Source organism: Camelus dromedarius, chromosome 12 (genome assembly GCF_036321535.1).
Source record: "Camelus dromedarius isolate mCamDro1 chromosome 12, mCamDro1.pat, whole genome shotgun sequence".
Lineage (NCBI taxonomy): Eukaryota > Metazoa > Chordata > Mammalia > Artiodactyla > Camelidae > Camelus > Camelus dromedarius.
Window position 1 is genome coordinate 72,141,807 of NC_087447.1, and position 25,523 is coordinate 72,167,329.

Below are 25,523 nucleotides of genomic sequence, written 5' to 3' on the forward strand. Positions count from 1 at the left end.
CTAGCTTTCCTCAGTTGTGTATGATTATGCCAAATGTGTGCTTGTTCAGCTCATAATTTTAAGACAAAAAAGTTCTTCTATAAATTAAAACATAACCTTTATTGCACAGTGGATATATTTTGTGAATTAAATGAGTAGATGGAATATTTTCATGTCTGTTCTAAAAAGCGCTCTAAATACATATAAGAATATTCAATGTTCATGAAGATGAAATGCAGTCGGCCACCATCCCAGGCAAACCCACAGGTATGTACGTGTATGCATGTATACCATATAGTAGTAAATAATACACAAAACAATATGAAATACACTATTATCATAATATAGCAGATAAAATAACATCAGAAAATAAACTGCTGAAAAAATAAGCATGTTGGTGTAAATAGATAACAAAGCAGTTATGATGGGATGCGATTGTGAACCCAGGGGACATGTTAACAAAGCTCTCCAAAAGCAAATGCTGACTGTGCAAAGATAGCTGCTTCTTCGAAGGCCTCCCCCCTTGTTTACAACCAAAGTGAGAAGCTGGAAATAGAGGGTGTAAATAAGGCATAGAAATGTACTTCCTGATTCAGAAAATAAACTAAATGGAAACTTAAAGATACAAGCACTGAAGATTCTATAAAGTATCAATTCTCCAGGGTGGGGATACGGCAGCTCCTAGCCCGGGGGGTGGGGTGGGCGGTGGGGCTGAGTGGGCGCTGTGCAGGGGGGTGGCTGCGAGGGGCCCTGTCGCAGGGCAGATCCTGGGGGTGGGGGTGGGCGAGGACCTGATGCTTCCCTTCCCTGCCCCCGTTTGTGTTTCCCCACAAATCGGCCCGTCCCAGGGGGAACCGCGGCCACCCCACCCCGCGCCAGAGGAGGGTGGGGAGGTCGTTCCCTCTCCTTCTCCGGGCGGCGGGAAGGAGGCAGGGGCAGCCAGGGCTGGGGCGGGTGGCCTGCGGTGGGAGCCCGGCCGGCCCCGCTGGAACTGTGAGGACAGGTGCCTGCCAGACTGAGGGCCAGCGGCCGCACCACAGGCTTCCTTGGAGGAGGAGAAGGCGACGCGGGGAAAGATGCGCGCCAAGCAGAACACCCCCCGCACCGCCACCACCGTACCCCCGCCCTCCACCCTGGGGGCACCGGTGGCGCAGCTGGGAAGCTCCCCGCGGCTCCGGGCACCTCGGCTGCGGGGGCCAACGAGCTCAGCAACAACCTCCCGGGTGGCGCCGCTGCCCCTGCCGCCCGGCCCCAGGCCGTGAACTGCGCGGTGGGCCCGGGGCCGCAGAGCAGCGCCGCCTCGGCCAGGGCAGCCGGAGGACCAGTCCCCCACCCCCACCCCGCCGCCGCCGCCGCCGCCGCCTAGCGGGCAGTGCCGCCCCGGGCGACGAGGAGGAGCGGGACAGCGCCCCGGAGAAGGGCAAGAGCTCGGGCTCCATCGCCAGGAAAGGCGAGGGGCAGACGGAGACGAGGAAGCTGCGGGAGGAGCGGCGCTCCGGGTCTGGTAAGCATCCCCGCTGGGCAGAGTGCTTAGAGGAACCTGAAGGTGGTGAAGTTGGGCAGACACAGCGGAAACGAGAAGATGCAATTACACCCCAGAACACGGTGCAGAAGAAGGCTCTAAGCTTTAGATCCACATAGTTCCTACCTGCTACACTTAGAGGCAGATCTAAAAACACAACCACTACCTCTGAAGATGTCTCCAGTATAGGTATCCCCGAATAGACAGAAGTGGGTTCAGCAGATAACAACAGGATGCACGTGCTTAGTGGTAAGAGAAAGGCAAGAAAACTTAAGACTTGTGAGACTAATGCAAGATAAAGAGGAAATGATCGGAAAACTCAAAGAGGAAACTGACTTGTTAAATAGAGACCTTGTTAAATAGATGACATAGAAGATGAAAATGAACAACTAAAGCAGGAGAATAAAACTCTTTTGAAATTTGTTGGGCAGCTAGCAAGGGAGAAGATTCATGGCTCAGTGTGGGAAAAAAATTTAAAAACTACTGATCGAATGTTATGGTTAATGCTAGGCCAATATTCCTCTGCAAGTATCTGTATTTATTTCTAGAAAATAAATTTCTAGACAGTGCTGCCCACTGTCACGGTGGTGTTCCAGGCTCAGGCAGCGCCTTTGGCTGTGAGGTGCTGTCTCCCTGGGGTGGTTTACCCTTAGGCGTGGGGCAGGAATACTGGTGTTCCCTAGCTTCCCAACCACACTTTGGATGTTGTGCAAACACTGTTAATATTCAGCCTTGAAATGTATTAGTGTACTGATTGTCAATAAAAGAAGTATTTTAAATTTTCTACTTAATCCATTAGTAAGTAAAGGAATATTTCGATTCCTTTTTAAGATTATACCAGCTATTAAGGCTTTTAAAGACCGAGCTCTTTTAAAATGTTTCCTCTATTTCGGTTTATCAGGAACATTTCCAACAATAACCTTTTACATAACGGTACCTGGTGCAGATACAGGGGCCTGACAATTCAGGCAAAGCAGGTCATGTGCAGTCCTCTCTCCCAGGCTTAAAATGTATGTGTGTATCACATAAAGATTTTTACACTAAAGATTGAAAAATAAAGTAGGATCTGCTACAATCTGTTTCCCTTTAAAATTTATAACTAACATTGAGATTTTAAAAAGATTACTTAGATACATGTGCACTACCTGGGTATTGTCAGTAAAGTGCGAGTATTTGTGAAATTATTAGTCCCATTCAGGAATAATATTTATTATATCTCCTGGGAATTTGTGGCATAATAAAGTATATCCAATATCCAAAGTTCTAATGCATTTATGATGTTATTTTCAAAATACTAAGTTTATTATCTTTAAAATGAACATGACTTGCCTCCTGCATTTCTGACCTGAATTAACTTGGGAATCACTGAAGAAATCATCTCTATTTCATCTTTCTAGAATTGTTATTAATTTTACTGCACTACAATTACCTTTAGAGAAGAAGAGGAAGGCTTTAGGTGTGTATTTCCAAGGGAATTTACTAAATATAATAGATTAGCAATGTCATGCTTGTTTAAGTAGTTTAAAACATAGAAAATTAAGTATCAGGGGCAGATACATGAAACAATGTATTCTTAAGGTTAAAAAACCTACTTCAATTACATGTGGTTTATGTTTTCAGGGTTAATCTGGATTTTTGTAAGTAGAAATTAAAATGCAAGTTTTGAGTCCATTAATACTTTGTTGAAAATAATGCAAATCAATGTAATAGCATGTTCATATGTTCAACACCAGAAGATAAGATAGGAAGGAACTTGGGTTTGATAATCAATCTGATGTCGTAGACAATATTCATGTGTACATTGAGTGTCATCTTTCATCTTTTTTGTGCGGTTTTTGATCTTGACTCAGTGCCTAGTAAGTTCCATGCCGTGTTGGCACTTATTTAATAACTATTCTTGATGTTGTTAATAACCTGTTACAAGATTCAGACATATATATACATATTTTTTAACCTCCCAAATATTTTATTTATTAATTTATTTGAATACGGTATAAGTTTGGTATATAACATGTGAATGTAAGGTGTATAGTGTGTTACTTTGATATATGTATTTATTGCAATATAGTTGTCAGGCACATATTTGCTTCTTGCAATATAAAAAAACCAAACACATCAGCTTTTCATTGGGGGGAATGTATTAAATGAGAAGGAGCTAGCGTTAAAATAACATGTTAAAGTCTGGTCACACATTGTCTCATTGTGTCTGAACCATTCCTAATACGTAACAGTAACTTGACTTCTTTTGCATTGGAACTATGCTCTCATAAATAAAGGACCCTCTCATTGATTAGGACTGTCACTTGTATGCCTTACCTGAGAACTAGTGACACTTTTTGGTTGTTTCAATAGGCTGAAAACATGGTACTAATAGGCAGCAAACAGTTTACTCATCAGGTGCATGAAAAAAGGCACTTTCCCCCATGCTGTTTTCTCCAAGTTGGCTGTTTCATTCTCAGTATAAAGACTTGAAACATCGCCCAAGAAAACCTGACCCCATATTGTTTTTTTTTATTTTTGTTTTACTGAGCTAGAGTCTCACAGTGTGTTAAAGTTGTCTCTCCATACCCCACCCAAAAAAAGTAATTACATATGAGTATGTGAGAGAAATACGGTTGAGGGGGTTATATTAAATTTTCATACTTACTCTTTCAGTAAGTAACTGGATAGACAATTATAGATATGATAGAAGCTTTAAAAAATGCTCATGGATCAGCCCTTCTTTCTAGCAGTGTGTAGTGTGTGTCAGTGCTGTCTTAAGAGTGCTGACTTAAGTACAATTAGCCAGTCTAATCTGAATACTTCATTCAAAAGTACTTTCTGTATTAACTATGCAGCCGTTGTACTTTGGGTCTGGTTAATGGGGACTACTGAGTTTGCTGCAGCACTTACTGACTGGCGATGAAAGCCCTGATGCATGTTGGGAAATGTCTTACCACAGTTCACATGAGGCCTTCCCCTATTCTCTTAACTCCTTGCTTGGTTCCCTCTTGGCCTTTATTGGGGCCAGCAATTACCCGTTCTCTTGTGTGTTTGGTTTTTTCTTTCCCCATTAGATCATCTCTATGATGACAGGGAGTGGATGCTTGTAGCTCATTCACCAACGTCTCTCCAGTTTCTCCCTGGCCTCTTTTTCAATATTCAGTAAATACTGCATACGTGCATAAATAAATTAAATATTTAATGTACAAAAAAGGTAGGACAAAGCAGTGCAATCTGGAGCTAAATGGGACCTAACAGACCTGAATTTGAATCTCAATTTTAGTATTAATTAGCTTAATGCTAAGGGTCTTTTTGGGGGAGGTGATGAGAACTTTTAAGATCTCATCTCTTACCGACTTTTAAATATGCAGTACGGTTTATTAACTATAGTCACCAGGCTATACACCTCACATCCCCTAGGACTTATTTATTTTATAACTAGAAGCTCGTACCTTCTGACCACCTTCACACATTTTGGCCACCCCCGTATCACTATATCGTGAGATACTCTGATAGGCCTTGGGTGACAACTAAATTTTAGGGAACACAGATCATGGTAAAGAGGTGTATTTTTTGATACAAAACTCTTGATGAATAAAAGTTCCTGAAGAAATGTGTTTTTTTTCCTACAGCCAAAAGAGCAAAATTGTCAATGAGTCACTCACAGCTTATTTCAAGAACTTTTAACATTCCTATCACATCGGTAAGTGACATATCCCCTTCCCAACGGCCACGTGGTGGCAGACACTGCTTCTGGGTGGGGTGAAAGTGGTGAGTGCCAAACGTGGTCATACTTGTTCCCTCTGGGTCACTGAGCTTCTCTGCCTCTGTCTTAGTTTTCACAACTATAAAACAAAAGAAGTCACACTTCTGTGAAGTGTTTCTGAGCGCTTCTTTAAGGACAAATTGAGATCATGGATGTGAAGGCATGTTATATTTTTAAAACATTATATGAGTAAAACATCATCTCCCAACCTTAACTAGAAAAACAAGTAAGGAAAAAATGTGAATACAATGAAGAGAACTTGGGAAAGTTCCAGCATGCTTTACTAGTGCCAAAGTTAGCCTCCATTCTCCCACAAACAAAAATGGTGGGGGAGGGGCGAATTGGAAAATGACTGTGAAAGGAGACAGCAGTAAGATTGTTTTGTAAAATCTGAAGCACACAGGCTGCATTTTCAAGCCCGATTTGTAAAAGGATGGGCAGTGATGGTGAAACCTGGAGGGCTTAGCTCTCCTTTAGATTAGAAGCGGGAGAGATGCGAAGCTGCCCAGCACCAGCACCTGGTGAGAGAGGCTGTCACCTCTCAAATAAGAGAAAGGGGGAAGTCAGCCAGCACTGTAGTCACCTGTTCCCTAGTCTCTTCCTTCTTCCATGTGCTCTCCCAATTCCTTCACAAACTGTGCTTAATTGATTGTGTTGCTTTTTAGTTATAAAATTCAGCCCCTCCGAGAACCCCTCCCATAGACAGGGATTGGGGGAGGAGGGGTGGGGGGAGGGAAACCAGAATTTAGTCCATACCACAGTGACTGCACACTGGAGGCACGTCGCTGTACAACAAAGCCCGGCAGACGCATTGTTTATCAGTGAACTTCCTACTGTGGCCCTGAGATGTAGGTCAGGCTCATTGGAAATACTAGCCACGGATCACATGCCGTCTTTATTATATTTCCAGAACGGGTGCTCCGCTGATTCCTGCACACTGGAGTGCGTCTGCGCTGCAGGAGGGAGAGGAGACACATGTGCCTTAGGGAAGCAGGTAGAGTCCCATCTATCTTCCTGAGACTTTCCGGGGTGCTTTCCCATCCCCTCAGCCCTCCCTCGTCACCACCATCTCCCTTGCTGTCTTGGCCCCCAGCCTCTCTGTTTAACCTGTGCCATTCCCTCTCTCTCCCGGCTCTGCACCTCAGTAGAAGACAAAGAGGGCTCCTCCTAATAGCTGGGGAGGGCTTGGCCTTCTAGAGGAAAGCACTCGCACCATCCGCTCCCCTCCCCTCTGCAGCTGCCTCCTGCCAATCAGGAGATACGACGTCTGGCGCGGTCCAATGAGGGCCCGAAGTCTCCGCGGGGTCCCGCCTATCACAACACCTTGGCCAGTGAGCGGCGGGCGGAGGCGGGACTTGCTCCGCTCTTAAATCTCCAGTTCTGGAGGCTGGTGTGAACAGGCTTGGGCGCAAACCAGGGGCGGCGGGCGGAGGCATGATGGCTCTCTGTTCCTACGTCTCCAGTTAAGGCCGCTGAGGTGAGCCGGCCTGGGCGCGAACGAGGGACGGCGAGCGGAGGCGGGACGACTCTCCTTTCCTGCGTCTACAGACCGTTGGTGTGAGCCGTCCAAGGCGAGAACGAGGGACAGTGGGCAGAAGCAGGATGACTCTCCGCTACTACATCTCCAGTTCAGGACGCAGAGGTGAGCCGGCTTGGGCGCGAACGAAGGACGAAGGGCGCAGGCGGGAGGGCTCTCCGTGCCTATGTCTGCAGGCCGCTGGTGTGAGCCGGCCTGGGCGCGAACGAGGGACGGCGTTCGGAGGCGGGACGGCTTTCCGTTCCTGCGTCTGAAGACCGCTGGGGTGAGCCGTCCAGGGCGCGAACCAGGGACGGCGGGCGGAGGCGGGAAGGCTCTCCGGTCCAGGGTCTCCAAGCCGCCTTTCTGAGCCGGAGTGGGCCCAGACGAGGGACCGCGGGCGAGGCGGACGGCTCTCTGGGCCAGGGTCTCCAGGCCGCTTGTGTGAGCTGTCCTGGGCGCGAACGAGGGACCGCGTACGTGGCGGACGGCTATCCGTTACAGGCTCTCCAGGCCGCCTTTTTGTGCCGGCCTGGGTGCGAACGAGGGACCGTGGGCGGAGGCGCGACAGCTCTCCGGACCAGGGTCTCCAGAACGCTTGTGTGAGCCGGCCTGGGCGCGGACGAGGGACCGCGTGCGGAGGCGGGACGGCTCTGCGGTCAAGGGTCTCCAAGCCGCCTTTCTGAGCCGTCCTGGGCGCGGACGAAGGACGGCTGGCAGAGGCGGGACGGCTCCAGCTCCAGCGTTTCCAGGCCGCCTTTCTGAGCCGGCCTGTGTGCGGACGAGGGACCGCGTGCGGAGGCGGGACGGCTTTCCGTTCCTGCGTCTGAAGACCGCTGGGGTGAGCCGTCCAGGGCGCGAACCAGGGACGGCGGGCGGAGGCGGGACGGCTCTCCGGTCCAGGCTCTCCAGGCCGCTTGTGTGAGCCGGCTTGGGCGCGGACAAGGGACCGCGTGAGAGGCGGGACGGATCTCTGGACCAGGGTCCCCAGGCCGCTTGTGTGAGCCGGCCTGGGCGTGAACGAGGGACCGCGGGCGTGGCGGACGGCTCTCCGTTCCAGGCTCTCCATGCCGCCTTTCTGTGCTGGCCTGGTTGCGAACGAAGGCCCGCGGGCGGAGGCGGGACAGCTCTCCGGACTAGAGTCTCTAGACCGCTTGTGTGAGCCGGCCTGGGCGCGGACGAGGGACCGCGTGCGGAGGTGGGGCGGCTCTCCGGTCCTGCGTCTCCAGGCCGCCTTTCAGAGCCGGTCTGTGCGCGGACGAGGGACCGCGTGCGAAGGCGGGACGGCTTTCCGGTCCAGGGCCTCCATGCCGCTTGTGTGAGCCGGCCTGGGTGCGGACGAAGGACGGCGGGCAGAGGCGGGACGGCTCCAGCTCCAGCGTTTCCAGGACGCCTTTATGAGCCGTCCTGGGCGCGAACAAGGGACCGCGGGCGAGGCGGACCGCTCTCCGGTCCTGTATCTCCAGGCCGCCTTTCTGAGCAGGCCTGTGCGCGAACGAGGTAAGGCGTGCGGTGGCGGGATGGCTCTGCGGTCCAGGGTCTCCAAGCCGCCTTTCTGAGCCGGAGTGGGCCCAGACGAGGGACCGCGGGCGAGGCGGACGGCTCTCTGGACCAGGGTCTCCAGACCGCTTGTGTGAGCCGTTCTGGGCGCGGACGTGGGACCGCGTGCGGAGGCGGGACGTCTCCCGGTCCAGGGCCTCCAGGCCGCTTGTGTGAGCCGGCCTGGGCGCGTACGAAGGACGGCTGGCAGAGGCGGGACGGCTCCAGCTCCAGGGTCTCCAAGCCGCCTTTCTGAGCCGGAGTGGGTCCAGACGAGGGACCGCGGGCGAGGCGGACGGCTCTCCTTTCCTGCATCTCTAGGCCGCCTTTCTGAGCCGGCCTTGGCGCGAACGAGGGACGTCGTGCAGAGGCGGGACGCTCCAGCTCCAGCGTTTCCATGCCGCCTTTATGAGCCGGCCTGGGAGCGAACGTGGGACCGCGGGCGAGGCGGACCGCTCTCCGGTCCTGCATCTCCAGGCCGCCTTTCTGAGCCGGCCTGGGCGCGAACGAGGTAAGGCGTGCGGTGGCGGGATGGCTCTGCGTTCCAGGGTCTCCAAGCCGCCTTTCTGAGCCGGACTGGGCCCAGACGAGGGACCGCGGGCGAGGCGGACGGCTCTCTTGATCAGGGTCTCCAGGCCGCTTGTGTGAGCTGTTCTGGGCGCGAACGAGGGACCGCGGACGTGGCGGACGGCTCTCCGTTCCAGGCTCTCCATGCCGCCTTTCTGTGCCGGCCTGGGTGCGAACGAGGGACCGCGTGCGGAGGCGCGACAGCTCTCCGGACCAGGGTCTCCAGACCGCTTGTGTGAGCCGTCCTGGGCGCGGACGAGGGACCTCGGGCGGAGGCGGGACGGCTCTCAGGTCCAGGGCCTCAAGCCGCTTGTGTGAGCCGGCCTGGGCGCGTATGAAGGACTTTGGGCGGAGGCGGAACGGCTCCAGCTCCAGCGTTTCCAGGCCGCCTTTATGAGCTGGCCTGGGGGCGAACGAGGGACCGCGGGCGAGGCGGGACGGCTCACCGTTTCTGCGTCTCCAGGCCAATGTTGTGAGCCGGACTGGGCAGGGACGAGGGACTGCGGGCGAGGCGGACGGCTCTGCGTTTCTACGTCTCCAGGCCAATGGGTTGAGCCGACCTGGGCGCGGACGTGTCCCAGCGAGGTGGTTTCGTTGCCTACAGGGTGCGGGGTGTCTTTGTGCTGTCCGTGTCCGCAGCGTTAGGGGTCTGCCGAGGTGGAGCGGTTCCATTTGGTCCTGTCTCTCCCGTGTGTTGGCCATGGGAGCAGTTTCTGTTGCCCCAGGTGCCATTACACACGTGTCCCTGTGTCTGATCCTGGGAGGCAGGCGCGGTGGTTTTGGGGCGGCGACGTCGCAGGCGGCAGGGCGAGTGGGGCTGCCATGGCGAGCTGGTCCGATTTCTTCTCTCCCCCGTGGCCTGTCCTGGGGGCGTCCTCTGCCGCGCGAGATTGGCCTGACGGTCCGCCTGCAGGTAATCTTGCTCCTGGGAGACGGGCGCGTTGCAGTAAGGGCGGCTGCGGCGCCCGCTGCCCATGGGACCCGATAGTTTACTCCCGTTTTCTCCGAAGCCTGACCTGCGGGCGTCCTCTGCTGCCTAATTCGCCAGGTCCGTCTTCAGGCCAGTCTGCCCCAGCGAGGTGTGCGCGGTGCGGTCAGGGTGCGGGCTGTCCGTGAGGCGTCCAAGGCGGTAGGGGGACTGCCGAGGGGGAGCGGGTCCATTTGCTCCCATCCCTTCCGTGGCTTCGCCAGTGGAGCGTTCACTGTTGCCCCAAGTGCCATGACGCATGTGTCCCTGTCAGCCTGATCCCGGGAGGTGGGCGCGGTGCTTTTGGGGCGGTAGCGGCGGCAGGGCGAGTGGGGCTACCCTAGCGAGCTGGTCCTTTTTTTTCTGTCAAGTTTGGCCTGGCTTGAGTGCGTCCTCTCTTGCCCTAGATTCGCCCGACACTCCACTGCTGGTCAGGTTTGTCCTCGGAGGCGGGTGTGGTGCAGTCAGGGGCCAGAGAGGGGAAAGGGCTGCCCTTGTCGTGCTGGTGAGTTAGCTCCCATCTCCCTGGCATCCTGGCCTGGGGGCGGGCTCTTCTCCCCCTCATTTGCTGGTTGCCCTTCTCCAGGTCTTCCTGTGGGCAGTGGGGTGGTGGCGGGGGTATGGGAGCCTGCAGGGGGTAGCCGTTGGATTAGCCCCTGTCTTCCCTGTGGCTTGGCCTGGGGGCGGCCTCTTGCCCCAGGTCAAAAGACATAGATTCTCTGACAGCCTCACCACCAGATTTAGGGCACGTTGCCCTGAGGGGACTGCCCCTGGCAGTCGGTCAGTTTGTTCCTATCTCCCCTGCAGCCTGGCACATGGGCAACGTTTGCTGCCCCAGGTTCACATGATGCCCAGTCTCCAGTTTACCTGCTTTTGGGAGGCCGGCGCGGTGTAATCAGCCCAAGGTGTGGGCTCTCCCCAGGGGAGGGGCAGAACTCTCTTGGTCTCTTTTGTCTTTTTTCAGCAAAGGGGTCAATGGAAACTGTTCGTCACCCTGAGAAAGTGTAGCCTGTGTTGTGGAAGAGCTGCTGGACAGTGTGGTTTCTGGGTTGGTTTTCACATCAGCTGATGCTCCAGGCAGGCAGAAAGGCTGTTACTCAGAGCTTCTTAGCCTGGAATAGGGGGATGGTGCCACCATGCTCACCGTGCTTTTTCTAAATGTGTTACTCCCCTCTTTTTATCCTAGGTGACATTTTAGGCTATTGGGTCACAGATTGCTGGCACACTCATCCCTGTTCTCAAACATCTTTTAAACTTTGGTGAAGTGACAAGTAGTGGAAGAAGAGTTACTGAAAGGTAAGACCACTTAAATTTGCATTAAAGCCGCATTCTGTCCGTCTTTCTCAAATGATTTTACTCTGATTCTAAACCCACAGTCTAGTGAGTGTTGTGCTCCTGTGTAAGTCATTGATCTTCACATCACATTTGTTGAGTGGGCGACAAGATTTGTTCATCAGGCTTATCAATGAAATGAGAAACTGAGGCTTTGAAGCAGAATTCCTTGTCTGATGTCACCCAGGCAGTCATAATAGGAGATAGATCTGATATAAAAGTCCCTCAGCTGCCTGAACTGCAAAGCTTCTGGGATTACTGATCCCTGAAATGCAGGTGATTCTTCATAATAATTTGGAGGTTAGTTAACATGATCAGTTTTTTCCAGTCGTGTAAATGGGTTCCGTGGCCTCAGCCCCGGTAGAACTTGGTCATAAGGGCCGTGTTGCAAGGAGCAGGTGGCAAGGCAGAGGTGTAAGAGCTGGAATCACTGCGATTCCACACTCGCCAAACACAGACGCTAGAGCCTAATTGTTGTCAGGTTCTGCTGTGGATTTGAGAGTGTTGAGACATGATTCTTGCCACTGCCTGGGTGGAAGTAACTTTTATATAAACCTGGAAAGGATGGTGATGAAAGTAGATGGGCTGTTACATTACTCAGTTTACCCAGGCTCGCTCTTTCAGGCACTTGTGGGACTAATGGAGAGTTGTGTTATTCACTCATTCACCGATTTATTACCCCTGAATTGATCATTTGTCCCACAGTTAATGAAACAAGGAATCAGGAACCTGAGTTTTGTCTCCTCTCCTATCACTGATTGTATCAGTCATTCGGGCGCCCTGCGTATGCATTTATGAAATACTTCTTGCCCTATGGGACTGCGCTGATCAGTTTTGAGGATCAGGTGAGATATGTGGATAGGACAGTGCTTTGACAAACATGAAACCTCTTTATATTGTCACCTGGGAACTTCTGTCTCCATATTTAGCTCTGTATTATTTTTGTTGTTGTGTTTTATCCAGTGTTACTAAAAGTTTTACTTTAAAGGGATCCAAATTAGTTCTGTTCACTTGTTTCCAGATCTGAAAGCTTCAGTTTTAAGAGTATCTGTTTGATTTTTCTTAAAAATACATTCTAGTATATATCTCATGTGAAAATCTTTATCCTGTTAGCTATTTCCCCATCATTTTGTTATTTTCTTGAATATATTAAAAGTAATTATTTTATAGCCTTTATTGTTAACTCTGATGCCTACATCACCTGTGGGTTTGCATCCATTGTCTAGTGTTTCTTATTCTCATAGTGTCAGTCATATAGTCTTGACATGTTGCATGTCTAGAAATTCTTTATTACATGGCAGACATTGTGAGTGAAAAATCCATATGTTGTCTTCTGTGAGAGGTTTTCTACCTTCCTGTTAGGCAGACAGGGTGAGGGACTGATCATCTCACTCCAATCAGGCACTGAGGTGGGTCAGGACTGAGGTGCCTTTTTTTTCAAACAGCTTTGAGGTATACTTGGCAGAATAATTTTTACATATTTAAAGTGTACAACTTAAAACATTTTGACATAAGTGTATCCCCAAGAAACCATGACCACACTCAGGACAGTGAACATATCTATCACGCACAAAACTTCTCTCCTGCCTTTTGTTGTCCCTCCCTCCCTCCCCATCTCTTCCCCTGGAAACCATTGATCTGCTTTTCATCACAGCATACTGGTTTGCATTTTCAAGATCCTTGTATGAATGGATTCATGCAGTATCTACTCTGTTTTGTCTGACTTCTTTCATTCAGCGTAATTATTTTGAGAGTCATCTGTGTTGCTGTGTGTATTAATAGCTTATTTGTCGTATAGCAGAGTATTGTTTAGTGCTGCGTTATTACTGACTAGTTTATTTTGAGTAGTGTTTGGATAGATCATCATTTGTTTATCCATTTACTTCTTGATGGATGCATGTGTCATTTACAACATTGGCTATTATAAATAAAACTGCAGTGAATATTTGGTTACAAGTCTTTGTATGGACGTATGCTTTTATTTTCTAGAGCACCAGATGAGGAATGTCTGGGTCATATGGTAGATAGGTGTTTACCTTTTTTAAGAAACTGCTAAACAGTTTTCCAAAATGATCATATTATTGTAAATTCCTCGTGGTGTAGTATCAGTTCTGGTTGCTCTACTTCCTTGGCAGCGCTTTGTGAGGTTGGTCTTTCTAATCGTATTCATTCTAGTATGTATGTGTACTAATATTTCACTGTGGTTTTTAAAAGCATTTCTCTAATGACTAATGGCATCTTTAATCAGCATCTTTTCATACGCTTATTATCCATCTGGGAATCTTTAATGAAGTGTGTTTTCAGGTCTGGCTCATTGTCATTCAGTTTATTATTGAGTTTTGAGAGTTCTTTATTCTGGATCAGATGCAAAGAGAGAGATCTATGTATCTGATCACCTTTATCAGATATATTATTTGCAAATAGTTTCTGTCTGTGGCTTGTCTTTTCACTTGCTCAGCAGTGTTTCAGAAGACTTTGAAGTCTTCATTTTGATAAAGTTCACTGTATCAGTTTCTTTTTTAAATAGATTATACTTTTGGTGTCATAGCAAAGAAATATTTGCCAAACCCAAGGTCATAAAGTTTAAGCCTATGCTTTTTTTCTCTTAGATGTTTTATAGTTTTAGATTTTCTATTAAGATCTATGATCCACTTTGAGTTAATTTTTGTGTATGTGGTGAGGTATGGATCAGAGGTTTTTTTTTTTTTTTTTTGCATATGGGTATCTAATTGTTCCAGCACTGCTTGTTGAAAAGACCCCTTTCCACTGCATCCTTACTGAGAATTAATTTTCTATGTAAGTGTTGGTTTAGTTCTGAACATTCTATTCCATTCCATTATTCTGTTTTCCTGTTTTCCACCAATACCATACTTTGTGATTACTGTAGCTTTATTAAAAAAAAGTCTAAAAATCAGATAGTGTCAGTCTTCCAAGTTTGTTCAAAGTTGTTTTGGATATTTGGGATCCTTCGCATTTTTATATGAATTTTAGGATCAGATTTTAAGTTCTCTTCCTTACATCCTGTTCTGCCAAAATTTCTTTGTCCATCTCTAAAGCCACATTTTCTGAAGAAGTCTCTGTAGATCCCAGATGAAAGGAGTTTCTCTTTCGTTTGTGCTCCATTCACATTTCATAATATTTGATTGCATTTAGTCATATTTGGCTGTATGTACTTGTCTGATCTTCCCTGCCATGTAGTAAATCTCTCAAGATTAGGAATCTTGACTTGGTTCCCTCTGTCTGCTGAGAAAACTAGTTCTATGCTTTGCAGGGGTGAGCCCTGCAGTAAGAGGTATCTGCAGCACACATCTAGCTCATTGCTTGCATATTGTCAAGGAATCCTGCGGATTTAGAATTGTTTATTGTTTGTTGTCTCCAATACGGCTCAGTCTTTATTATTTCTGTTGCTCCTGCTGCACTGTCAAAGAGCAATGGGCTAATTATTTTCCAAATATCAAAACAAACTGTAATTGACTTGTGATGCTAATTATGTGCTGCTGTGTCTTAACAACCTGCTTAGTGTTCACACACCCCTTCACTCACGGAACTTTTGGGAGAATGTCGTATCCTTAGAGATAGCAATGCTGTCTTTGGCGACCTGAGCAGCAGTATCTGAACTCACTCCTGCTGTATTTCCAGTGTCCCCTGTAGCCCTCTTCCTGCCCTCCAAGGGGAACCTGCAGTTCTGCCCTCTAAAAGCTTGTTGTTTCTCAGGAAGACTTTTCATATGAAATATAATCATGTCCTTCCTGTGGGGACATTCAGTCCAGAGACCTGACAGCAGAGGAAAATGTTTAGTCTGCTTTTGGTAGAGCCTAAACTGTTCCATACTTACTAGAAGCAAATCCAATGAGGAAACTGTTGGCATCTAACAAATCAGCATAAATGTCTGATGAGGAAGGTCAGCTTCCCCATCCCACTCAGGCGTCATGTTGATGTGACGCTCACCTTGGCTAACATTTTCTCCTGTGAGCAACGTAAGGTTCAAGACGTTGTGAATGGCCTTTTGTTTTTCTTCCTTAGTCTTTCCACATTCACTGTGTCTGGTGAGATTATATGAATCCTGCTTATTTTCAGCCCAGCACTAATCTTTTTTAAAGGATCATGTGTTTAAAAGGCCAGTGGGCAATTTGTTAGAAGATAGAAATCCTCTTAGATTTTGGTCCTAAAGTCAAATTTTGGTTAGTGGTGAATGAAAATTCCCCTTAAAATTTTAAATACAGTGATATAAAAATTTAAAAGTAATTAAATATTAGTTGACTTCATTAAACACTATAGCAGTTATTTACCTCTAAGCCTGTTTCTGGCAGTTTTGCAATGATTCCCTCTCTTTATTGATTCTCTCATTATCAGAGTCCTTGAGAGGCCCCTGTCAGCACTGTCAGTATCATCAGCACCATGGAACTGACTACTCTGGAAGAGCCTAGGAAAATAGAGATGGATGGGGATACGTGTAGGTGAGTGTGTAATAACAATAAGAACAGTTATCACATGTTAGATGCACAATATCCATTCCATTTAGAGAAGAATGTGGCCATGAAATCCTGATGTGGTGAACAAAGGAAGTGGTGGGAACAGGATGGTCAATGGAAAGGAGGAGAAAGTGAGCAAAGCTGGGAGCATAGATCCTCAGCTAGGAGATCATGTTGGTGTGAATGACAGGAGTGTGGTGGCAGAATAATGTGCCCCCCCCCCCCTGCAGGGTGGCCACCTGTGACATGTTACTGTGCACGGCCAAAGGGATGACACATATTTAGGACAAAAATCTTAGAGGACTTTTATCTTCTAAATTGTCTACTAGTTAGCCTTTTAAACCGATGATACATTATTAAAGATTAGTGCCACAAATAAACAGGAGTCATATAATCTTACCAGATGTACTGAATGTGGAAAGACTTAAAGAAAAACAAAAAGCCATTCATAAGTGTCTTGAACCTTAAATTGCTTGTGAGAGGAAACGTTACCCAAGGTGAGTGTCACAGCCACATACATAATGCCTGAGTGGGGTGGGAAAAGGGGATCCTGAGATGAGACAATAGGGAGAGTAGCCTGGATTGTCCAGGTGGGCCCAGTGTAATCACAGGGGTCCTTAAAAGCAGAGGACATTTCCCAGTTGAGCTTAGGGTCAGAGGGAGGTGTAGCCATGGAGCAAAGTTCAGAAAGGCTGCTGGCCATGAAGATGGAGGAAGTCATGGGGCACAAGCTAAGGAAGGTGGGTGACCTCTGGAAACTGGAAAAAAACAAGGAAACGCTCTCTTCTAGACCCTCCAGAAGGCAGGCACCCTGCTGGTACCTTGAATTATCCGTGAGAACTGTGTTGGACCCCTGACCTCCACAGCTGTAAGGTGATAAATCCTTGCTGGTTTAAGCCATTAAGTTTCTGGAAATTTGTAATAGTAGTAATAGAAAAGTAACATAGGGAGGGGGTGTGTAAGGGATTAAAGGTCTGGGATGGGGTGTGGAGGGGATTCTGACATTTACACCTAAAAAAATGAGGTGAAGTGGGAAGATGGTATCCTCAAGCCAAGTTTTAGGGAGAACTATGTGGCAGACTGGAATGAGGAGAGAATTGGAGTAGAGGAATCAATGAAACCTCTACCAGGAAAATAAGGAGTAAAATGTCACAGGGCTTCAGTGGTAGTGGATGTAGGAATGGAAAAGGGCAGAGAGATATAAGTGTTAATTTGAAGGAATTAGTATAGGTTTGATGATAGCAAGCTGGGGAGAGTTAGCCGATGTGTGGACTGAATGGGTCCCCTCGAAATCCATATGTTGAAACCGGATCTCCCAGTGTGAAATCCATATGTTGAAACCGGATCTCCCAGTGTGATGGTGTTGGGAGGTGGGGCCTTTGGTGATTAGTGGATTAGTAGGATAAAATGAGGTCATGAGAGTAGAGCCCTCATGAATGGGATTAGTGCCCTTATAAGGGGCCCCAGAAACTTGCCTCTCTCTGCTCTCAGCCCCATGAAGATAGTGGGAAGACGGCCATCTTCAAGCCATGAAGCCAGTCGTCTCCCAGATACCTTCATCTTGAACATCTAAGCCTCCAAAACTTGAGGAATATGCTGGTTGTTTAAGCTGCCTGACCCATGGTAACTTGTTACAGCATCCCAGACTAACTAAGGCAGTGGAGAATGCCTCCAAGTTTGGAGCTGATTGCCTGGAGAATGCTTAAACTCAGGGGAGTGGGCGGCACATACGTTAACTCATTAATCCTGCCAGCACAGTAGGAGATAGAGTCTACATATTCCTCAGTATTTAAAAGGTAAGGAAAAAGAGGCACAAATCAGTTAAGAAAAATAGAAGAAGAATTTGTCCACGATTCACACAGAAACCCTCAGAGGCAGAGTGAGAATTTATACTCAGGCAGGCTGGCCCCAGAGCCTCTGCTTTAACTATGAAATCAGATCACCTTATGTGGATCAATTTTTTTCAACTGTGATATGAGGGTACTGTGTCTAGTAACTTATAATTTCAAAATACCTCACTATAAGGGAATGGTTAGTCACGGGCATTACAAACCACAGAAAGGCAGACATACAAAAATAACTCGTTAGGGCAAGAAACCCACTAATGTTTCTAAACATCATACATACTGAGCCTTTGCAGTAAAATGTTTATAATTCTGCCTGGGTACAGAATAACTTCATTATTCTGCATGTGGCTGATGGCTCCCAAAAGAGGACAGCATGGGCCTAGAGAACTTAAATGACTTGCCCAGCCTCGCCCAGGAAGCTCCTGGTGGGATCAGTGCTACAGTCTGGAAGTTTTCCGTCCTATCCAGCAAGTCCCTCATGGGGGCTTAGAAGCTTCTCCTTTGGTGCCCAGCTGTCTGTCCCTGCTTAAGACATCTTGTCAGGTGTCCCAGCCTGCTCCTGAGCCCCAGCCAGTACCCACTTCTGCCTCTTTCTGACCAGGTAATACCTCTTAGCAGCTTCCATTGCCTCTTGGCATCAGTTTTTGCCTGGAAGGGTAGTGGCTAGATGGAAATGTGTCCACATGAGCAGACGGACAGACTTTTCATAAACGTAGCAGGAGTGGGCAAGAGAAGGAAAAGTCAGGAAGAAAGACCAGTGGAAGCAAGTCATTAAATACACCAAATGGATACTTTCAAGGTATGTTTGTGTTACTGAATCCAAACTCATTCTTTTCCCTGCGTGACAGGCCAGTAAATTGGGAGACCAGGTTTTGGGGCAAGTAATGGTGACTTTATTTGGAAAGCCAGCTGACCAAGAAGATGGTCAACTAATGTACTGGAGAAGCATCTTCCCCAAGTTAAAATTCAGGCTCCTTTTATATTAAAAAGGGGCAGGGGGTGTGCTTGGTTGTTGCAAACATCTTGGTGTAGGAGTTCTTTGTTGTTAGAATCCTTTGTTCTTGCAGCTGTCCACCTGAGTCAGATCCCTGTAAACCTCCAACAAACATGTTATTTTCCATTCTGCAGCTTGTTATCTTTGTATGAATGGAACAGTGTTAATATCCTTAAAGCTCAGAGCCTTGAGAACAGGCTCCCCTGTATATTTCAGACTCTAGGCAACATTGTTTTACAAAAGGTGCAGAGCCAGCAAGACTAAGCCTAGGAAACAGAGCGCAGGGTTAAAGTCAAAGGAACAGATGTAATGTCGAGTCCGATTTGTTCTTTTCTATTACAGTAGTGCCATGGAGAAGTCAGTTTGGGCAGCTTTTTGTGGGGCCTTGGAGCCTTCGTGTCTTGGCCTCTGGGTGCCTTTATTGAAAACCCTTCCTAGCTGCCTGGCCTGCTGGAAATTCACTCCACGTGTTTTGCCCTGAAGTTGTGTTCTGTTTATAACATTTCTACTCCTTGGGAAACAACTCAATAAAAACTCAACTGGTTTTCCACCAGCCCTGTGCAGGGGTGAGGGATAGCATGTTGTTACTTTATTAAAAACAAATAATAAAAAGTCATAAAACAGCACTGGGCACATAGTAGAGAGTCAGATGCTTCCCAGCTTAAAGCAAAAGTGATGGCTCAGTGTTTTCATGGATGCTGTATTTGCTGAACTAGTTAGTCCTTCCCTCCATTACACTTTTTTTTTAACTGGAAAAAAAATACATATGGTAAAAAAATTCAGAGCACAAAACTACACGAGGGAAAGGTTTCCCTCATCTGTTCTCTCAGCCCTCCCTGGAGATGCCACTGTTTACAACCTTTGTGTGCTTTTCGAAATACACTATGCACATTCCAACCTATGTGTGTAAATTCCTTTAAAGTTTTACTTATTTTTAACCTAAAGGGATTTAAATCCTCAAGTGGCTTCTGCCCCAGTAATAGAAAAGTACAAATGTGACTCCATATTACATCTGTTCCTTTGACTTTAACCCTGTGCTCTGTCTCCTAGGCTTAGTCTTGCTGGCTCTGCACCTTTTGTAAAACAATGTTGCCTAGAGTCTGAAATATACAGGGGAGCCTTTTCTCAAGGCTCTGAGCTTTAAGGATATTAACACTGTTCCATTCATACAAAGATAACAAGCTGCAGAATGGAAGATAACATTTGTTTCCTTGGAGATTTACAGGAATCTGTCCCAGGTGGAGAGCTGCAAGAACAAAAGATTCTAACAACAAAGAACTCCTACACCATCCTACACCAAGAAGTTTGCAACAACTAAGCGTACCCCCTGACCCTTTTTAGTATAAAAGGAGCCTGAAATCTGACTTGGGGAAGATGCTTCTCAAGGACATTAGTTTGCCATCTAGGTCTGCAGAAATTCGCTATTCCGTGCCTCAACACCTGGTCTCTGGATTTATTGGCCTGTCCTATGGTGAGCAGAATGAGTTTGGACTCCATAACACTCCTATCTGCCTAGCAAGCTGGGTGCTGGAATTGAGGACAGCTCTCCCAACCCAGGGACCTACTGTGGGACCTTGAAGGGCCCCCTAGCGCAGGGAGTGGTTTACCCAGGAGGGATGGGGACTATGCACTAACACTCAGGCAGTCTGCTCTGTCTAGGGCTCTGATATTGTACTTCCTCTCCCGCCCACCCAGCACCTGAGACAGTGCAGCTAAGGCAGAGATCGTCCCTGCCTCAGTTTCCCATCCTGTAAGAGGGGAATTTATACTGTACCCAAGGTGGTTTTGAGCGACAACGCCTGCGGATGCTAGGTTCTCAGAGTGACAGGAAACTCAGCTGTCCAGGGGGATAGCAGGTGTGATCCCCGTAGGGGTTCTGCAGGGGCCTAGGCTGGGGGGCTTGACCAGGGAGGTGAAATTTGAGCTGCGGGCCTTGAGAGGTTAGAGAGGGACGCAGAGGCAGGACTGGCGCCTCCTTTGGGGTGCCCCTGAAGGTAAAGCTTTTTTCCTCTGTCTCACCTACTCTCCCTCCAAGATCCCTCCCTACTACCTCCTACTTCTGTCCACCTCTCTCCCTCCACTTTCCCTCTCTTCTCCCGCTCCCACTTCTCCCTCCCTCGCTTCCCCAGCGTCTCTCGTAGAGCCCAGAGCGGCTCGCTGGCCCGTCTGCGCATGCGCACGGCCAGTGCGTGCTGGACCGCGGGTCCGAAGCGCCAGCTCCGAGCCGGGATCGGCCACAGAGGCTGCGCGGTCCGCCGCTCCTGCCCCGGGCCGGGGCCTCCGGCTGTGGAATTGTAAGGTAGGGGAACTCCGGGGAAGGGGGTCCGCGTATCACAGCCCGCGAGGGCGCGCGTCAGCGCGCTTCCAGCTGAGGGGCTCGCGCCAGCCCCCTCTGCCCTCGCCGCCTGCCCCGGCGCCCAGGCCACACCTGTCCAGGGCTGGGCGCTCGCCTGCCGGGGACCCGGCCACCCCCGTTCCCGTCCCGGCGCGCAGCTGCCGCCTCTCGCCCCAGCCGGGCTTCCCTCAGTCCGCGGCCGGCGTCCCCATCCCCTCTCCCGCCCGCGAGTCCTCTCCTCCCGAGCTTCCTCTCCTCGGCCGCCGACCCGTCCCCGCCCCCGGGTCGGCTGTGTCCGGGGCCGGTGGGGTCTGTGGACCCGGGCGGGGTGGGGGCGGGGGCTGGGACTTGCCTCCGAGTGGGGCTGCAGCCCGCGCCCCGCGCCGCTTTCCCTGCCCCGCGACCCCGGGGCTGCCCTCCTCTCCCTTTCCAGCTCCTTGAGGTCCAGCTCAGCGGTGTGGGTGCTGCTCCCTGGGCTGAGAGCCTCCGGCTGTAAAGCCCAGCTTCTCCTGGCGGAGCCTTAGGAAAAGAGCGTGCATTGGTCTCCTCCCTCAGTGTTTCTGCCCCAGGTAGTACCTTTGAACACTTTCAGGTGTTAGGATGCGGGTGCTTGTTGATGTCACGTGTTTTTATAGTGAGAGGGATTACAGTGTTGAAAGCAGGGCTTGGTTCAGTTATAAATGAGCTGAAGGCGGGAGGCTGTGACATCCTCCATAGTCCCCCGTCCCAGGGTGTAACCTGTGACCGTCGTTTTTAAAAAGACAGTTACAGTCCCTGACTAGTCTAGCCCAGCTAGTGTGTGTTAACAGGAACAGCACCACCAGGGGCATTTTGGAGACCCAGGGATATTGCAGTCCTCAAGATCTCCTGGTAAATTTTTGTTTGGTTTTGGTTTTTTTCTTTTTCTTAAATTGTGGGGCTGACTAGTAGTATAGAGAGAAAAACAGTTGTCAAGGACTATTTTTTTTCATGTAACAGCTTTATTGTGATATTGTTCACACACCATGAAGTCCAGCCATTCAAATGGTACAATTCAGTGGCTTTTAGTATATTCACAGTGGTGCAACCATTATTATTCCAGAATGTTTTCATCGCTTCAGAAAGAACAGTGGAAATGAATGACCTATCCACTCCTCCCCAGTGGTGGTTCTAAAGAAGTTTCTTGGCTGTTCCTGACCATAAATTAATTTGTTACATTCCATGAAAAATCTGGTAGGAATTCTAATCAGAATTGGATTGAATCTATATCAGAATGGGGAGAATTAATGTTTTTATGACATTAACTCTTTCTACCCATGAATATATCTGGGACCCTATCTTCATCTCTCTAGTCTGGCCGATGGGAGGTCCTCAGTAATTGTTGGGTCTGTGAATGATGAGATTATATACATGGTTAGTTGCAACTGTAGCCTTTCACAAAAGAGAAAAAACTAACCTCAGTGAAGCTATGTGACTCCTTGATGGTCAGAGTGACAGCCAGTGCTGGAGTGATCCAGTGGACTTGGTGCTTGTAACCAGAGTTCTCTGCCACCTACAGCTAATGGGATTACAATGTTCTTAATTTTTTTTTATGGCGTTGCTTTTACTTACTTTTAAAATTTTTTTTTTTGATTGAAGTGTAGTCAGTTTACAATGTTAATTTCAGGTCTACAGCAGCGACTCAGTTACATATATGCTTATGTATATATATATATTTCAGGTTGTTTTTATTACAACTCATTATAAGAAATTGAATATAGTTCCCTGTGCTACACAGCAGGTCCTTGTCGTTTATTTATTTTATATATATTAATGTGTATGTGTTAATCTCAAACTCCTAATCTGTCCCTGCCCCCTTTCCTGCCTGCTAACCACAGTTTGCTTTCTATGTCCATGAGTCTATTTCTACAAGCACCATCTTTGCTAGTAATATATGCTGGTTGGCTGCTTTCAGTTTCAGTAACTCCATCTTATCTGTGGGCGTTTTTCTCCTGGTGGGCCTTCATGTGGTTTGCACACGTGGTAATAGAGATCTGTATTTGGGAGAACTCCGGGCCTCATGTAGTGCCTGGCACGGAGCGCCCGCTGAGCTCATGCTTGAACTGGGAAAAACCATAATAAAGGTTGGAATTTCCACTATGGTTCAGACTAGTGGGTTTCTGTAACTTACGTAGCCCACCTTAATGTTGGCTGCACCCATACTGGGTAATTTGGTGGAACTGCATGGTATGGTGATGTAGAGACAGGGCCTTGTCTGTTTCTTCTTTTTTCTAACACTCATTCTCCTGGGCCTCCCAGATCCTCCCCCAGCAGTGCCCAGGGTTGGCTTGGTGCTGCGCTTAGGCAGTATTTGTTAGTAAGGCTCTTTCCTCATCTCTTCTGAGCCTCCACTTTCCTCATCTCTTCTGAGCCTCCATTTCCTTCTCTGCACAATGAGGGCTTAGACTAGATAAGTGCTTTTCAGTTTCTTTTAAACCCATGTCTCCTTTTGAGAAACAGAAAACCCAAATCTCTCCTCCCATCCCAACCCTACAGATTTTGATACGTCCTCCAAGGGGTGACATAGCTCTTTGTGGAAAGTTGATGTGATTTTGGTTCTTTCCAGGTGGCCCAGAAAAGACTCTTCAGAGATTTATTGCAGGGAGGGGGCAGGAGGGGAGCAGTATGTCACACTTTCTAGTGTGAGCATTGAAGTAGGGGCTTGGGTTTAATTACAGCCTCTTACATGGCCTCTCTCTAATGTTGCACAATGTGATAAACCTGTTTTCCTCAGTTTCTTCATGTGTCAAGTTGGGGTGACATTATTTTAGTGTTTTTGTGAAACAATATGCACATAAGCCATTTGTGTCTCAGTAGAAACATGACCTGTTAGGGAGTCAGGGATTTTTTTTTTTTTAAAAAATCTTGTCCATAGCACTCTATGTGTATTTGAAGTTCCTGGAGGGTGTGGATTGAGTCTAAAGTCCATCATAGGACAGGTGGCCCTGGGTCTGCATGTCCTAGATTGCCCCCTCCTCCCCAGTCCTCCTCCTCTCAGTCCAGGATGAAGTTCCCCATTAGAAGTACACACAGGTCTTGTGGAAACAGCTTTTAATTTTGTTTAACTGGGGAGGGCTGCTGTCATGATTTCCGTGATCAGGTTTTGGTAACCTGAAGGCTATGCAGTTGGGGGTTCCTATTTAAGAAAAAGAAAACAAAATTATAAATACAAAATTAGACCTAGGGCCATGGCAGGGGCTCTTGGAAGTGGGGACCATTAACTTTGTTAGCTTCAGGTGCAGTGGCCTCTGGCCACGAGGACCCATCCTCGTGCTCTGAAGTTGGAGGGACCAGTGGGTTCAGTGGGAATGTTTACTGAGTGTGTCTCATGGGCTGGATGTTGTCCTATTTGCACTGTGTGTTCCTTATTTGAGACAGTGAGCTCATTTAATCTCAACAGCCTCTTTAAAAAATTAGACTTTTTATTTTGAGGTACAGTGTAGATTCCCATGCAGTTGTAAGTGGTAATAGGGAGAGAGCCTATGGACTCTTTGCTCGATTTTCTTTAATGATACCATCTTGCAAAGTTGTGCTACAATTCATTATTAACTCACTAACCTTTTGAGGTTTGTGTTATTACCCTCATTTCTGTTCATGATTAAACTGGGGCTTAGAGAAGCACACAGGCCTGCCCAGGTCACCAACATGGTTAGTGCAGAGTCAAGGGTGGAACGTGGGCTTGGGATTTCCAGGCAGTACCATTATGATGGTCTGTGGCAGGGAGCAGCATTCAGTTTGCTTGTTTATTCATTCATTCAACAAACATTTATTGAGTAACCTCTGTGGGTCAGATGCTTTCGTAGGGTTATCTAATTCTTCAGCAGTACTGGGAATCAGGTAATGTTTTCTTTTTTTATCTGAGAAAATTAGCTCTGAGAGGTTATAAAACCCCCTAAAGGAAACACAACTCATAAAAGAGGGATAGTAAATGTGTACAGCCCCCCCTTTTTATGCAGGTGGTACTGTAGGCATTTTGCATTTGCAAACTTCTTTAATCCAGATATGTTCTTGTAAGGGAAGTTTTTTTTTTTAATTGAAGTATAGTCAAGTTTACAGTTGGTCAGTTGCAAGGTGTGTTTTTTAATTTTGAATTTTTTTAAAAAATTATTTTTTGACGAGGAGGTAATAAAGCTTATTTATTTATTTATTTAATGGAGGTACTGGGGATTGAACCAAGGACCTCTTGCATGCTAAGCATGTGCTCTATCCCTGAGCCATATCCCTCTCCCCTAGTTTTATTTTTGAATATGGTAAGTATCTGTAGGTGTAACCTGCACACACACACAAAAGCACTCTTTGAGATCCTCAGTGATTTTTGAGTGTCAGAGAGTTCTAAGACCAAAAAGTTGGAGGCCCATGGAGCTAATGAATACAGATGAAGACTAGCACAGCTTGTCAGGCGTGTGGCTGCGTAAGGTTAGCCAGGTGGAACTGCCAGTGAGAGGAGAGCAAAAGATTGCAGCCACTAACTGTGGCCGCCTTTGAGAAGGAAGCAGGCCAGTTAGATATTTATTCCAGGTGGGGCAGATGCATTTAGGGTGAAGGAGGTGGAAAGGTATTCTGGTACTGCTTCAGGTGGTATTACTTTAAAAGTGTCATTCCAGGCCCTTCCTGCTCCATCCCTCATCCCTCTGCAGTGTCAGCACCTGGCCCAGAGCCTGCTGCACAGCGCGCACTGGACTCTTGG

The 25,523-nt window shown here is 48.0% G+C and overlaps 1 protein-coding gene across 1 annotated transcript in view; it reads left to right on the top strand.

Annotated features, from left to right (window-relative positions):
• Positions 1-212: 212 nt before the first annotated feature.
• Positions 213-25,523, top strand: part of LOC105095413 (PRKC apoptosis WT1 regulator protein-like) — a 50,214-nt gene continuing 24,903 nt past the window's right edge. The window contains 11 exon segments of the mRNA XM_064491891.1: positions 213-246; positions 978-1,361; positions 1,364-1,483; positions 5,116-5,186; positions 6,160-6,243; positions 6,713-6,891; positions 11,025-11,134; positions 15,524-15,627; positions 16,433-16,515; positions 20,519-20,782; positions 21,252-21,387. Coding sequence (XP_064347961.1) covers positions 213-246; positions 978-1,361; positions 1,364-1,483; positions 5,116-5,186; positions 6,160-6,243; positions 6,713-6,730 — 711 coding nt within the window. The 3' untranslated portion in view covers positions 6,731-6,891; positions 11,025-11,134; positions 15,524-15,627; ... (1 more) ...; positions 20,519-20,782; positions 21,252-21,387.